Source organism: Adiantum capillus-veneris, chromosome 19 (assembly GCF_014529385.1).
Source record: "Adiantum capillus-veneris isolate H3 chromosome 19, ASM1452938v2, whole genome shotgun sequence".
Lineage (NCBI taxonomy): Eukaryota > Viridiplantae > Streptophyta > Polypodiopsida > Polypodiales > Pteridaceae > Adiantum > Adiantum capillus-veneris.
Window position 1 is genome coordinate 17,425,011 of NC_140949.1, and position 15,403 is coordinate 17,440,413.

The following is a 15,403-nucleotide window of genomic DNA, read 5'->3' on the forward strand; positions in this document are numbered from 1 at the left end:
ATATGAGCCGACACACAGGACGATGGAATTCTTTGATCAGAGGTATTCTAATGTGGACCATGCATGACTATCCCGGGCTAACAGAATGCTCAGGTGATCTATTGACACTCCTCTCTCAGACACTGTAAATCTTGTTTTTCCCCATAGTTGATCTATTATCATGTGTATACATGCAGGGCTTCAAACAAGCGGATACAGAGCATGTGTCACATGTGGACCTAGACTGAATGCACGTAGGGCACCCTCACTGAAGAAGCAAATCTACGAAGGTCATCAAGCGTATCTTCCGGAGAATCATGTGTTACGCGACGGCTTTTTGGGAAGAGAGCCACCAAGGATGTCTGCACAAGCATGGTTAGAGCAGAAGGAGATGTGCGATGACGGATTGCCTCCAGGGATGAAGAGACTATCTCTATGGTACGAGTTACCATACTGGCCCCGACTCGTGATCAATCACTTGCTCGATCCAATGCACATATTCAAGAATGTGGGTAATCTACTATGGGACCATTTGACCGGCAAGAAAGATACTTTGGGAGCCAGAGTTGACCTTAGAAATGTGGATCGTATGGAGCAATATTGGCCGCAAACAGCGTCTGATGGATCGATAAAACTTCCTAAAGCACCATGGATTTTCACAGGAGCCCAAGACGCAAAGTAAAAGAGGCCATTCGATCTTTGCGGACCCCCACTGGCGTAATGCACTCGCTCCGAACGTGTTTTACTAAAGAAGGAAAGCTTACCGGTTTGAAGTCACACGATTGGCATAAAATGTGTCAGGTACGTTCATAGTGGACTTTAATATCATTGCATAAAATGTGGACTTTAATATCATTGCTGCACATACTTTACAGTTTATTTTACCGGTTGCCATTGAGGGATGTTTGTCTCTCGACATCCGTAACACAATCTACAAACTTGCAAAGCTGGTGCAATGGATCTCACAAAAGGAGATCGACGTAGACTCCATACCATTCGCCAAACTAAATGCTGCGGAGCTTGTGTGCATGTTTGAGAAACATTTTCCTACTACAATACTAACCATTCAGGTGCATCTTCTTATTCACATAGTTGATGAGGTGGAAATAGCTGGCACAGTTCATTCCAGATGGATGTTCTTCTTAGAGCGTTTCATGAAAACGCTTAAGGGATATGTGCGTCAAAAGGCACGTCCGGAGGGTAGCATGGCAGAAGGTTGGTTGGTATCAGAGTCCCTAGTGTACATTGGAGAGTGGCTAGACGGATTTGATAAATCCCGGGACACGCTATGGCGAACCATAGATGATGAGCGCATATCGGGGATTGTCATGTGCAATCTCGGTGTTGAGAAGAAGATGACGGAAGATCTAGAGGCTAAAATCAACCGATTTTGCATGCTTCACAATCCAGTGATGCAAAAGTGGATTTCACAATATGAGGATGCAAAGCAAGAGCGACAAAGGGCACGAATCGAGTGGAGACGGGGAAGACGACCACCGATGCACTATCCAGCGGTTCTGGAGAGCCTACCAACCTTCATGAGCTTAAGATGGTTGCACAACCAATTGAAAAGCGCACAACAATGCGGTGACGAAGTTATGTGCTTGAAAGCTCTCATGTAAGTTATGTGGCTCTGGCAGGTAGTATTTCATCCTACAAAGTCTACATCAAACTGGTGGTACGTCATAGAGGTAGCCCCTCGTAGTGCAAGGACGTATGAAGGCTACCATGTGCCAATCACAACGACATCAATGGAGGAGATCAGAGAAGATGCTCAATCAGAAGCCGCTGCGGTGGTGCCAGACGAGCATCAAGATGCTACTACTCTATATGGGGTGCATGCAGAGGAGCTACAAAATGAAATAGAGGATATGTGTTTAAACGGAGAGCTCTATATAGATATAGGAAGTTATGCTGAGCTATGCGAGGATGAGAGAGAGATCTCTTAAAGCCACAAATATTGTATTTGAACAATTTTGCTCCGTGCTGTAAAAGCTCTAGCTCTCTAAGTAGCTTCCATGGTGTGTAACGCTCTTTTCTACTCGCGCTCACATCTTTTGATTGAAAATTCTGAGTTTTCGACTTGCCTCTTCTATCACTCGATTCATTGCGTCATTGTATTTATATGCGTCATTACGTCATTGTATTTAATGGTCTTTGCGTCATTGTCTACTCTATTCATTCAATATTAAGTTTAAATATTCGTGTGTTTAATGCAGGTATGGATGATGAGGAGTTTCTTTCTTCTTTGTCACCGCAGCAGAGACAGTGGTACGTGGAGCGTCATCGCTCTGGCGCATCATCGCGCGTTCCTACACCATCCGCATCTCCCTCTCTTTCGGAGCATTCGGCGCGCTCCGAAGCTTCGGCGTCGACGAGACGAGCGTCACACTCGTCTAGACACCGGCGCTCTAGTGGTGGCGGTGGCGGTTGTTGTGGGGATTCCGCCACCGATGCCTCCACACCGCCTCGTGTTCGATGAGGCTCTTTACCCTCCCCTTCTTTGCCCGCCCCCACACCAGCCACAGCATCGCCGTCTACGCCAGGTTTTGCACGGTTGACTGTTCCTAGAAGCTACACACCTCTACCTACTCTGCCAGGAGCCACCCCACTCGACACTCCTCGCTTCGGCGCCCAGACGCCGATGGAGACACCTGACGTCCGTACCCCCATCGACACGCCGCTAGAGACCCCTGCCGGGACACCCAGGTTCACGCGTCACCGGCCAGAGGGCTTGCCTTACTCCGTCGACATCAGCGGTGGCATCATCATGGATGATGACGGCAAGAAGGTGATCTCGCGCATGCGTGGTCTTTGCTCTCAGCTGTTTAGACACTATATACTAAACAAATGGAGTGAAGTACCAAGTGATTTAAAAAACAGAGTCATCAGCATACTGCATGATGAGTTTCCCGTTCCAACACGGGATCAGCGCTTCAATGAAGACCTGATGAAGATTCGAATGCGCGAATACTGCAAACACAAGCGTTCCGAAGTGCAAAAAGCAATCAAGAATGGGTGGAATAGGCCAGATTGGCTGGCCAAAGAAGATTGGAAGAATGCGAAGAAAGCAGCGTGCGAGAATCCCGACAAGTGGAAGCAACAAAAGGATGCAGCCAGAGCGCGAGTAGAGGCAGGGAGCTCGCACCACTTGGGGAGCGGTGGATGGGCATCATTTGAGGCCGATTTTGTAAGTCTTTTCACATTGCTCTTTATGCATGTTCGATAGTTTAGGGTTTATGAGTTTTTTAGTTCTAACATAATGAAATCTTTGTATGTTTTGACAGTGGTCGATGACAGGACGTGATCCCACACCGTACGAGCGCGAGTACGCAGGCAGGAAGGGCTTAAACGCCCTGATGGACATTCTCAGTTCTCGCGGCGGCATGGTTAGTATTAGGGTTTACTCTTTTTTATTTTTTGTATTGTTTTATAAATGTCGTTATATGTTTATATTTACTGAAAACTGTCTTATTGTCTTTTTTTGCAGAATCCGACAGATACGCCGCTTGGACGCGATGAGACGTCTGATTAGACGACGTCAGTTTAGCCGTAGCTAGATAGCATTAGTTTAGGGTTTCTCATAGCTTATGTATCATGAGACGGATTTTATACGTCTTTTTGAACCATGTATATTATTACATTTGTCACCGCAATTCCTTTTGCCAATCAATTCTTTATGCCTATGATGTTGTACAATTGTCAATATTACATTTGCCAATCAATTCAGTTTGTCTATGATGTGTACAATTGTCAATTTTGCAAACAATGCGTCTTGTGGGTGACTATTTTGGGTCTATTATTTACCTTTGCACTTTTTTTAAAAAGTGAATCAAGTACAATATGGTTGATGGGTGGCAGGGCATTCAATGCCCTGCCACCAAAAAAATATTCTCTCAGGCGTCGCTATAAGCGTCGCTATTTATGGCTCTGTAGCGTCGCTATATGCGTCGCTATACTCTTCTGTGAGAGCGTCGCTATCTGCGTCGCTATAAGCGTCGCTATGAGCGTCGCTATATAGCGACGCCTATAGCGATGCCTATAGCGACGCAGATAGCGACGCTCTCGTAGCGACGCTTTTAGCGACGGTTATAGCGACGCCGGGGGTTATAAAAACCCAGTGTTTTTCCGTCGCTAAGAGCGTCACAAGAGCACACAACCTCTTGTAGTGTGTGTGCTATCTCCTACTTTAATCTCTCTAATAGATTAGAAAGATTCAATTAGCTATGTGTGAGTGTGTGCTATCTCTTACTCTAATTTCCCTAATAGATTAGTAAGATTCAATTAACATTAGAAAAGATGTGGGTGCATGTTTTCTCTTACTCTAATCTGTCTAAGTATACCTACTCTCTCTAGTTAGTACATCTTCACTATTAACTTATGTATAGTTAATTGAAAGTTAATACATAAGAGAACTCATCATATTCTTATTATACATGATGAAATTCTCATTCACCAATTTTACTGTCAATTAGATTAAGTAGAATTTTGAATAATAGTAAAAATTGATTTAGTTGAAGTATAGAAATTGAAGTTAGAGTTGGATTAGATATGTGAAGCATAAAAGTAATGCATTCCTAAACTTTCACTCACAGTTTCACATTTAATTTTTGATTAATTACGATTAGCAAATATTTGATGTATAGAAATTAGATGTAAAACAACAACACTAAGTGTGAATCCGAGTTGGCGAGGGTTCAAATTACAGACTCTCTTTGGAAACAAGGAGACTACTATGGAAATTGACCAATTTAAAGTTCTAAGTGTAGAACATAAGTGTAGTACAAAAAAATGGCTCCAAAGTGTGCTCGCACACAAGGTGCTAATGATCATGAAGCCGATACAAGTAACGGGGCAACTCCTGCGGAACATGTTATGTCTCCACCAATTGGACCAATCGGAGCTATGGTACAGGTTAGTATTGCAGTTCAAGTTATGCATCATTGCATATGCGAGATCATAGGAATATATTATTTACCTTATGAAAAGAAAACACGGACCGAAACCAAGGGGCTTAACACCAAGAAATTCGACCTATGGTTGACAAGTAGGAAAGAATGTTTGTCCAAAACCTTCCGTATGGTTTCTCTCAAGTCTCTCTACTTATTAGCGCTGGTATTATGTGGCAGTTGTCGAGGCGTGAGATGACGCCCAGGATGGCACAACTGATGCTGTGGTGGGAGTACACCCAGATTAGCCCAGCTGGATACTGCAGTTTTTTTTTGCTGTGGTGTGAGGATGACCCCAAATTGGCACCGTTGTTGCTGTGGCGGGAGTATGTCTAGATCAGCACAATGAGTACTTGTCGAGCGGTATGGGACGCTCATGAGGACAAGGGTTTTTATAAATAATGTATACACCGATCGGACATAATAGCACCAGTAGAGATTCTTGAGTGAACCTAATCCAAGGGTTGTTGGTTTAAAATTGGACGACTTCTTGTTTGACTATTGTTTGTAATACTGTTTGAAGGGCTGTTTTAACGAACCAGTATCATAAATAAAGTAAAGGAACATGTATGTTTAAACAGTGTGGTAGTAATTAGATAACAAAAGAAGGGTGAGTGTGGTGTGGAAAGTGGGAGAATGATACCCCGACGGTATCATTCTATGGACGGGTGGACTCGATGAGTCGGGTAACTTTCCAACACTAGAAATTATTTTTTTTAAGTCATAAATCTTAAAAGAGACAAACCTTGGCGGCTGTGCTTCTGAAACATGGAGAAAAAAGCGCACAGGTTGATCACTCTAAGATTTATACTTTTACGTATAATTGATTATAGATAGTTTTTAAATAGGGTTATGGTGGTCACGCTCCGCCATAGGGAGATAGGACCAATTCTTCATTAACGGTTCATGCTCGTGGCTACGTAGTAGCTAAGGCAATGTCCGTTGGTTTTTCTTTTTCAGGATTGGAGACCTATCAAAGGTACTCCGGTCCTCTAAAAAATGGGCAGGGACCTCACACTGGTATCAGAGCCTAGGTTAAATCTTGGGGAGATTTTTAGATTGAAGTTTGGATATTGAAGGATGCAAATGTTTGAAATAATAGAAGAACCTAGAAAAATTGTTTTGAGTTTTTATATGGTATTGAAGATTGAGCTTTCTTGGTACACGAAAATGTTCATTCAGCCTACCAGAAATTCCAGGTGTTCACCATCATGTTTGAAAATGCATGCGAATCACCAAATTATCAATTTTGAAAAAGGGTGATGACGATTTTGGATAGTGTGTTTGCACCACCTATCCCAAGGGTGCATAGAGGATGGGGCATGAACTGGAGTCCATCTGGAGGAATCTATACCATCGATGCTGACAAGATATGGTGCATGGATACCAACCTCAAGAATCTTCGATGGGCAAAGAAATTAAAAGTCATCGAAGTTTATCTTCCCATTAGTACTAAGAATCCAGATGCTACCATTACCTTCGGAGGAGAAAAGATATCTCAGAATCAATGGGTCTATAACCAAGTTACAAAATTTATCCATGGTGGTATAAGGATTCGACCCATATGTGTATCTCGTAGCTTTCAGGGGTCAAAAGAAACTTATTATTTTGATCCTTTAGCCTATCCTTTTGTAGTCACTAAACTCAAAATATAGAGACATTACAATCTTTGTACCTAAAGACTACCAACCTTGGTAGAAAATAATGTGTATATAGATAAAGTTTGGATTAATATTATCTTTTGTTTGTATTATTGTCTGATCAAGTCTTACCTTAAAGTGGATTAAAGTTAGAGTATCCAATAAAGTTTCACTTAATCTATATTGCACAGAGTGCGGTGTACACATCTCTTCAAGAGAAAAAGCTACTTCTCAAGCAAGCTAAACTTCCCTCTTTCAAAGGGGAAGGAGCCCTAGTTGAGCGCGATGCAGAAGTGTGGCTCGAAGAGATGGAGGATTATTTTGCTGCTGCTGCTGGTACTACTCCCAATAACCAAGCAATGTTGGCTATGTTTCATCTCACGGGGGATGCCAAGCTTTGGTGGAAACAACATTGCAAAGATAATCAAGTAGCTCAAAACACTCAAACTTGAGAAGATATTAAGTATGCTGTCAAAGGACGTTATCTTCCAACTGCACATGAATCCCTTAAGATGAATGAATTCTTCAACTTACGTCACTTTCATCTTACAATGGAAGAATACTACTCCAAATTTGTAACTCTTAGGCGCTATGCTCCGCCAATGACCGCAGATCAACAAGTAGCCCGTTTTTGCCAAGGGCTAAATGCTCCTTTAAATACACGTATAGAAGCCATGAGACCTGTAAATTTGCAAGATGCTCTTTTAAGAGCTAAACCCTTAGCTAAAGAGATATCAAACTCTCAAAGGGTATGAAATGGAAATTTAAGGAATGTTGGAAGGAGAGGACGGCCTATGATGTGGAACCAAAGGCAAGTTCACCCAGTTCACCAAACTCATCCAATAGTTGCAGCTTCAGCAAATGGAGCTCAAAATGCAGATCTTAGATGCTATGAATGCAACGAGCTAGGACATTTCAGGAATGTATGTCCTAGGCGAGTCTCCGCAACAAATACACCTAATCGAGCTAGAGGAAGAGGCCAAATAATAAATCGTGGAGCAAGAAATGGAGGACGAGGTCGAGGGCGCAGAGTGGCTGCCAGAGTCAATGCTATCATAGGAGAACCAACATTGGGAGAATAACAAGAGGAAAGAGCAACTCTACATGTTGCAATTGATAACCCAAGAGCAAGACAACAATATGCTGTCATTCAAACAACTGCAAATCACCAAGGTGAAAAATTTGAGCTTCTTATTGATTGTGGTAGTACTCACTCTTTCCTGTCACCTAAATGTTTAAGGAGGTTAGGACTTAATCAACACCCTGCAAGAAAGATGAGAGTTGAATTATCCAATGGAAAGGAGGTGTTATCTCAGTACACTGTGGGAAAAATAGATTTCAAGTTGGGAGAATACTCTACTTCTACTACTTTTCAAACCTTACCCATAGGAATCTATGACGGAATTCTTGGAATGGATCGGTTAGCCAGTCATAATGCCAATATCCATTGTGCCCAAGGAAGTGTTACTTTTGTGGACAACCAAGGTTAAGAAGTCACTATTCAAGGCCAGAATGGACGACCAAAAGCTTACTTGGTCAAAGCTAATCATCTTTTGAAAGGGTTACGGAAGGGTCAAAAAATATTTGTAGTCAAGCTAAACAAAGTAGAAAAATCTTCTTCCAACCCTGAACCAATGTGGCTAGAAGAATTTTTGGATGTTTTCCCCGCTGAACTTTCTGAACTACCACCACCTAGGGAGGTAGACCATGAAATCAAAATTTTTCTAGGTAGTGAATCAATCTCAACAGCGCCGTACAAGATGTCACTTCCAGAGGCTATAGAACTCAAGGAGCAGCTCAAGCAGTTGATTGAGCAAGGGTTTATTGGACCTAGTACATCTCCATGGGGTGCACCTATTCTCTTCCAAAAGAAAAAGGATGGCTCTCTTCGACTTTGCATAGATTATAGGGGCTTAAATCAGGAATAAATATCCAATTCCTCGTATTGATGAGATACTGGACAGATTACATGGAGCCAAAATATTCACAAAGATCGATCTTCGATGTGGCTATCATCAAATTCGAATCCAGGAGGCTAATATCTCCAAAACAGCTTTCAACACTCGTTATGGTCATTATGAATTTACAGTGATGGCTTTCGGACTTACGAATGCTCTTGCAAGTTTCAATCGTGTGATGCACGATATCTTTAGAGAATTCTTGGACGATTTTGTCCTAGTATTCTTTGACGATATCTTAATTTATTCCAAATCATAGGAAGAGCATGAAGGACATGTTAGGAAAGTGTTAGATCTTTTACACCGAAATAAGCTATATGCAAAGAAAAGCAAATGTACCTTCTTTACCCCTAAGGTCTGTTACTTAGGGTTTATCATTTCACCTGAAGGAGTCTTTGTTGACCCTGACAAAGTCAAAGATATTGTGGAATGGCCTCAACCCACTTCACAAACCGAAGTCAGAGGGTTCTTAGGTATCACAGGGTGGTACATGATCTTTGTAAAGGACTATGCTCTTAAAGCTGCACCACTAACGGACTTGCTAAAGAAAGGATCTACGATACTTTGGGAAGAAAAACATGAATCTTGCTTCAAACAGCTTAAGGAGTATCTTGCTTCAGAACCTCTCTTAAAACTTCCAGACTTCACCCAAGAATTTGAGGTGATCATAGATGCTAGTAACCTTGCATTAGGAGGAGTCCTTACTCAAGAAGGAAGGCATGTAGCTTATACTTCTCGAAAGCTTAGGATTCATGAAGTGAATTATGCTACACATGATTTAGAATTGCTAGCAGTTATTCATGCTCTCAAGCTATGGAGACATTATCTATTGGGATGCAACTTCCAGTTGGTAACAGATCAGAAGAGCCTTAAGTGGATTTTTACCCAACCTAACCTTAACATGAGACAGAGGAGATGGATAGAGCTCATGCACGAATATGATTTTGATATTAAATTTAGAACAGATAAGGATAATGTTGTGGAAAATTCCATAATCCGTAAAGCTTTTCTGGGGGCAGTTTCCATGGCTAACAAACCTATTTTAGAAAAGTTCTTGGATGTTGTTGTCAGAGATGCAGATTACCAGATGCTTGCTAGTATCCTTCGTGAAGAGAGGGTATCATCAAATCAGCCTAAACCTCTACATTACTCCTTAGAAGATGGGAAAATTTACTATAGGAATCAACTATGCATACCTAAGGATTCTACCCTAAGGAATGCTATCCTATATGAAGCACATGATGGCCCAACTTCAGGACATCCAGGTTATGCCAAAACCATCAATGTAATTCGCAAAAGTTACTATTGGCAAGGTATGAAGGGTGATGTCCTTCGCTATGTCAAGCAGTGTTTGTCTTGTCAAAGGATTAAGGCAGAAAGACTAAAGATGCCAAGTAAATTACATCCTTTAGATATTCCCCGAATGAAATGGGAATGTATTAGCATGGACTTTATCACCGGGTTTCCTTCTGTTCAAGCTGGCTATGATTCAATCATGGTCATAGTTGACTTGCTTACTAAAGTGGCTCACTTAATCCCAGTCAAGACAACCTTTACAGCTTCAGATATTGCTCGTTTGTTTGTGAAGGAGGTTTTCAGAATTCATGGTTTATCTAAGAGGATTGTCAGCGATCGTGATGCCAAGTTTGGCGTCACGATCGCTGACAATCCTCTTAGGTAAACCACTGCAATAAGATAGGATGGTGAGGTTAGACATGCGTCCCACATTTGGCGTCGCTGTCGGGGATCGAAGAGACCTAAACTAGGGAAAAACAATAGCGTTTTGTGTAATTGTCCTTTAACTTCCTTTAGGTTCGTCTAGAGTTCAAAAATCTCTTTTAAAAACCGCATAGCTTAAGATTGTCGTCTTTTGCTCTGTAGAGGTAGCTTGGAAGTAATCGTACTTGCTGAGTGTCTTTAGGATTGTAGATTTAGATTAGGATTTGGAGAATGATTGGTAGACGAGACAAGTCTTAAGATCAAGACTCTAAAAAACATAAAAAACACAAGAAAACGAGTGTTTATGGGACACTTTCCAGAACCCCATTGCATGAGGAACTAGGAGTAGGGTAAGTAGGATCCAAGATGGATTTCATAGCATTTCTGTCTCTGAAAGAATCAAGTGTGAGTTGTTATGTAAAGTTGCAGAATTTCAAGTCTACGACTACAAATAGCACGAAAAGACTCAAATTCACTCGATCCAACCCGGGAGTAAGCCTAAGAGTTGTCTGAACCAATGGGTAAGCTCAAGGACACTTAGAGGTAAAAATTTCAAGAAGTTGACCAAAACTCAGATTATTTACTCTTTCTTGACATTTTAGGCCATATTAAGTTTTGACTTGATTTATAGGCTTAAAAAACATCATAAAAGGACTGTCTTTGAGAAAATTGCAAAAAAGTGCTCATTTCAAGCCTCAAGTTAATAATCACGATTATTAACTTTTTGTTCTAAATTAGCCAAGACTCATATCATTGACTCATTGCATGTGCACAAACAACTTTTGTAAAGGCCCAAGAGATTTGGATCACTAAACTGGCAAAAAACTGGGTGAAAACTATAGTTTGTACTGACTTTTTGAATCTTGAGTGTGAATTGAGGAAAAATTTATCCAAACTTGTTGAAAATTGATTCATAGGCTTATATTGATTTGATAAACATGTGCATATGCTCAATTGACCAAAAACTTGCAAAACCTTGACAAAAATAAATAATCGCGATTAGTTACTTCTGCCCCGTTTTTGAACTTTTTTGACCAAGTTGGCATACCACTAGCTTTACCATGTTGTAATAAGCCCACAAACCAAATTTGGTAAGATTTGGATCACTGGAATGAAAACTGTGACAAAAATTACAAAGCTAGTCTGCGGACAAATAACTGATGACCATTTGACCAAAAATAGTCCAAACTTGATGAAAATTGGCTAGTGACCTTAGAATAAGGTGCTTAATTGATCTGTGTCAACGTTGGGATAAAAGTTTGCAAAAAATTGTCGGGAGTAAATAATTGCGATTATTTACAATTGCTTCAAAACTTGGTGATTTTGCAAATTTGAGTATACCACAAGGCCAAGCACATCAATTAGACCCCACAAATAAATTTTGGTGAAATTTGGACCACAAAAGTGAGACTTAAGCCAGATGCTCGAAATTAGAGTCTGCGGACATGGAACAGTGGGTAAACTTAATCAAATTTTGTCCAAACTTGTTGAAACTTGCCTAAGGGCTATAACAAGTTGTATACTTGCCAAACCAATCCAAAAAGTGGAAAAAAGTGACAAAAGTAAATAATCGTGATTATTTATTTCTACTATCTAGAAACTTTAAATTTGACTATTGGGCTTATACAGTGCTAGACCAGCATAATATAAGGCCATAGGTAAATTTTGGGTTCAATCGGATCAAAATTGATACAGATACACTCAGTTTACAGATTGCAGATTAGACCTTTGATTTTGCTAAGCTGAATCTGAAAGTCAAAAATTTGACTTCCATAGCACGAATTGAAGTGAAATACAGAGACCAATCACTAGAGTTCTCAAGAGCTCTACTGTCCTCATAGAAAAATAGCTAATTTGATAAATTTTGTACAGGAATCAGGTTGCAGGAAAGGAATCAGTGGCTTGACAGAAAGTTGCAAGTGAATCAAGTGGACATTGACGATAAGTCAATCCCAGGTGAGTACTCTATCCAGGTGAACCTTAGATCCAATCGTGTAACAAGAAATCAAGGCCTATTCGAGGAAAACACAAGTAGAGTATCCACTGAAGAAAGCGTGAATCAAAGCAATTCCTTGCACACAATTTCTAAAGAAGTCTCGGACACTTTTTCAGATTCAACAACCAAAATGTCTTCTTACTCAACTCACTCGGAAACCGGAACGACAATGCGCTATAAGCATATACTCTCTTTTTTACAAGACTAATCGTCATGGAGCCGAGGTTTACTTGGATCTTTACGAAGAGTATGCTATTCGCATTGATGATCATGGTATTGAGTTCGAAGAAGAGGTTTAGGGCAAACAAACAAGAAAAAATGTACATGGATCGAAACGGAACTCAATATGTACAAGTCGAAAACCCAGATGTGATAGACAAATGGAGATTAGAAGTAAACACTATAATCCCACATATGTCAGCAAAAGAAGGACCACCAATCTTGGAATTCGAGGGATACGATCAAGTAGACTTGAATCCTTTGAAACAGCTTAGTACGGATAATCCTAGGATCGGAGTCTATTGTTGGGAATATAGAAACATAAAAGATCTTTTGTGGACTTCTCATGCTAGACCAAGGAAATTAACGGCCATGAAGATCATCTATATCTTCAAAATCAAAGATAAGGGATTTGCAGATCTACCAACTTACTTGTGTAGGGATTGTTATAACAACAACTTTGTTATGATGACTCCTGAGGAGGTAGAACAAACCAAATACCAGGGGTATTCCATTCAGGATCGGATATTGGGTCAAGGACCAGATACCACTCCAAGAGACAAACATCGTGAGAGATCATTTGAGAGTAATGTGAAAAAACCAAAAACCACCTCATCATGTAGAAAAACGGGTGACACTAAGGCCAACCCAGGGCTACATGAGTCACTATTTCCGACAGGCTGGTTTGAAGGACTCGGAACAGGACCAACTCCCAGAAGACCTAGAGTTGAACCGAACAGAGGTGTCAGACCAATTGATTTCCAAAAATGGGTCAGAAAATACAGTGGATCAGGGGATCCATCTGATCACTTAGTAAGCTTCAAGCAAGTGCTAAGAGCAGAGTGTATATTTGATTTCCATACTCAATTCGAGGGGTTTGTAATGACATTAGAAGGAAAATCTTTGACATGGTTCCAAAACATTCCACCAAGGTCAATCATGGATTTAAATACATTAGCTCAAGGATTTGTAGCTGCTTGTTCTAAAACGGGGATTAAACATAATACGGTAGCTCAAATCTACAGCTTCAAATAGAAACATCGTGAGTTTGTTAGGGATTGTGCAACTCAAATGAAACAATACATTGCCAGATGCCAGAGATGGAGATACCTGCAGAGGAGCGACTTGTCTCATTGTTTCTGGAGGGACTTCTAAACAAAGAACTTCATGCTATACTCTATAGTAAAAATCATACAACCCTAGAGACGTGTGTGTCTAGTGCTATTGACCTAGGAGACAATTGTGAGATCTTTAATGAAGAGGATGTCCCTAAGGATAACCAAAGCGAGAAGACTACATCCACAAAACCAGCACAAGTGGGTACGGTTGCTGTGGCACCCCTCTCAACCACAGAAGATATGCTAAAAAGGATGAATGACATGATGAACAATATGCAAAAATCACCTATGAGAGGACCAAGACAGGGGATATCCCCATAAGGACAACCAGTTAGGCCACAAAAATGGTGTGCAATCGAGGGTAAATGAACCAACCACGAGACCCATGAGTGCTACTTTAGACCAAAGTATGATGGTAATGTTCAGTACATGCCCATGAGGCCACAAGGACAACCCATGTACAGATATCAGCCTAATATGGCTCAAGTTCAAAGACCACCAATGGGTATGGAGAGACCTCAACCTGTGTTGGGACAACAACCTCCTTATCCAGGACATAATGCAGAGTTTGTAAAGTACATGCACTCAGAAGGAGTCATAGATGAACAAGTAGTAGTGCCTGTTACAACGTATGCAGAGTCTAGTCCATCTACAGTAATGGTAGAGGGAGATTGGTATAGTCCACAACCACCACCAATGGAGGAAACCATGACTTATGCTCCACCAAAGCTCGCACCAATTTATTATGTAGCTAATCAAGGTATCAGACCTCCCATGGGAAGACCCATGATGAAGCCTAGAACAAGAAATTGTCATAACTGTGGTGCAGATGACCATTGGAAGAACGAATGTCCAGAGCCTGACAAAAAACTCAAACCAATTGAAGCCTATTGCATACAATGTTGCAAAAAGGGAGGACACTTTCCGGAAGATTGTCCTAAGAATCCTTTGAGATAGGAAAAAATTGTAGTCAACATAGTCCAAGTGATGCCTACTAGCTCATCAAAGAACGAATCGATTGTTCCAATAAAGGTAATCACTAGAGCCCAGGTAAAGAAAAAGAAACACAATTCCTCTGATGATTCGGAGAACACGAAGTTTCTTCTCAAAGAATCAAAAGGTGCAGAAGGAAAAGATACGATATGAGAAAACAAAAACAGCGGGTTGAAAATGAAGAGAAAGCAAAAGTTCTAGCCCAGGACAAGTTCAAAGAAACTGGCAGTGAATTCAAGGAAACAACCATGAAATCTGGAGGATCCATTTTGGTTGATAAAATTTTTGAGCCTATCAATGCTGCCTTGGAAGCCTAACAAGCCGGACTAAAATCCTGACAAAACATGAAAAACAAATGGAAAAACTATTCATCTCCAGACATGAAAGTAGCTAAGCTAGAAGCTTATCAAAATTTGGTAAGAATCACGAAGGAAATGCTGGATAAAAAGAAACCAAAGCTTGAAAGTATTACAAAACCGGAAGAGCTTGCGATAGAAGAAACGAAAGCAAAATCCGATGTGGTGGAAGAACCCCACCTTGAAACAAATGAACCAGAGCTCATAATGCCAGACAGTGAAGATGCCTTAGACGGAATTCCATTCGTGGAGGAAGATTGGCCAAGACACTTATGGAAAAAGGTAAGGGAGATCAATGATGGGAGCCTAACTTTAAAGTCAGCTCCTATAGAGGAAGTCTGGTTAGATAACCTACCATCTGATATGAACATGGATTTACAATCCTTGTACGGGAATGCGGATCAGAGGCTTTAGGAATATCTAAACCTTTGACATTAAAAAAATTACCTTCTTACTTGGGAGATAACAAAGATGAA

At 40.8% G+C, this 15,403-nt stretch overlaps 1 protein-coding gene across 1 annotated transcript; it reads left to right on the plus strand.

The window, feature by feature from the left end:
- The first annotated feature begins 2,893 nt into the window (after positions 1 to 2,893).
- Positions 2,894 to 3,726, plus strand: LOC147433634 (uncharacterized). Its single transcript, XM_086489765.1, has 3 exons — positions 2,894 to 3,169; positions 3,267 to 3,368; positions 3,470 to 3,726. Exons 1-3 carry the CDS (start codon positions 2,930 to 2,932, stop codon positions 3,512 to 3,514), a joined length of 387 nt encoding a protein of 128 aa, XP_086345891.1. The 5' UTR covers positions 2,894 to 2,929; the 3' UTR covers positions 3,515 to 3,726.
- Positions 3,727 to 15,403: the final 11,677 nt, after the last annotated feature.

Bases quoted from the DNA above. Each gene is read 5' to 3' on its own strand.
- LOC147433634 (XM_086489765.1), top strand. From the start codon at position 2,930: ATGAAGATTCGAATGCGCGAATACTGCAAACACAAGCGTTCCGAAGTG. The intron at 3,170-3,266 runs GTAAGTCTTTTC...ATGTTTTGACAG, and splicing joins CATCATTTGAGGCCGATTTT to TGGTCGATGACAGGACGTGA. The intron at 3,369-3,469 runs GTTAGTATTAGG...CTTTTTTTGCAG, and splicing joins TCAGTTCTCGCGGCGGCATG to AATCCGACAGATACGCCGCT.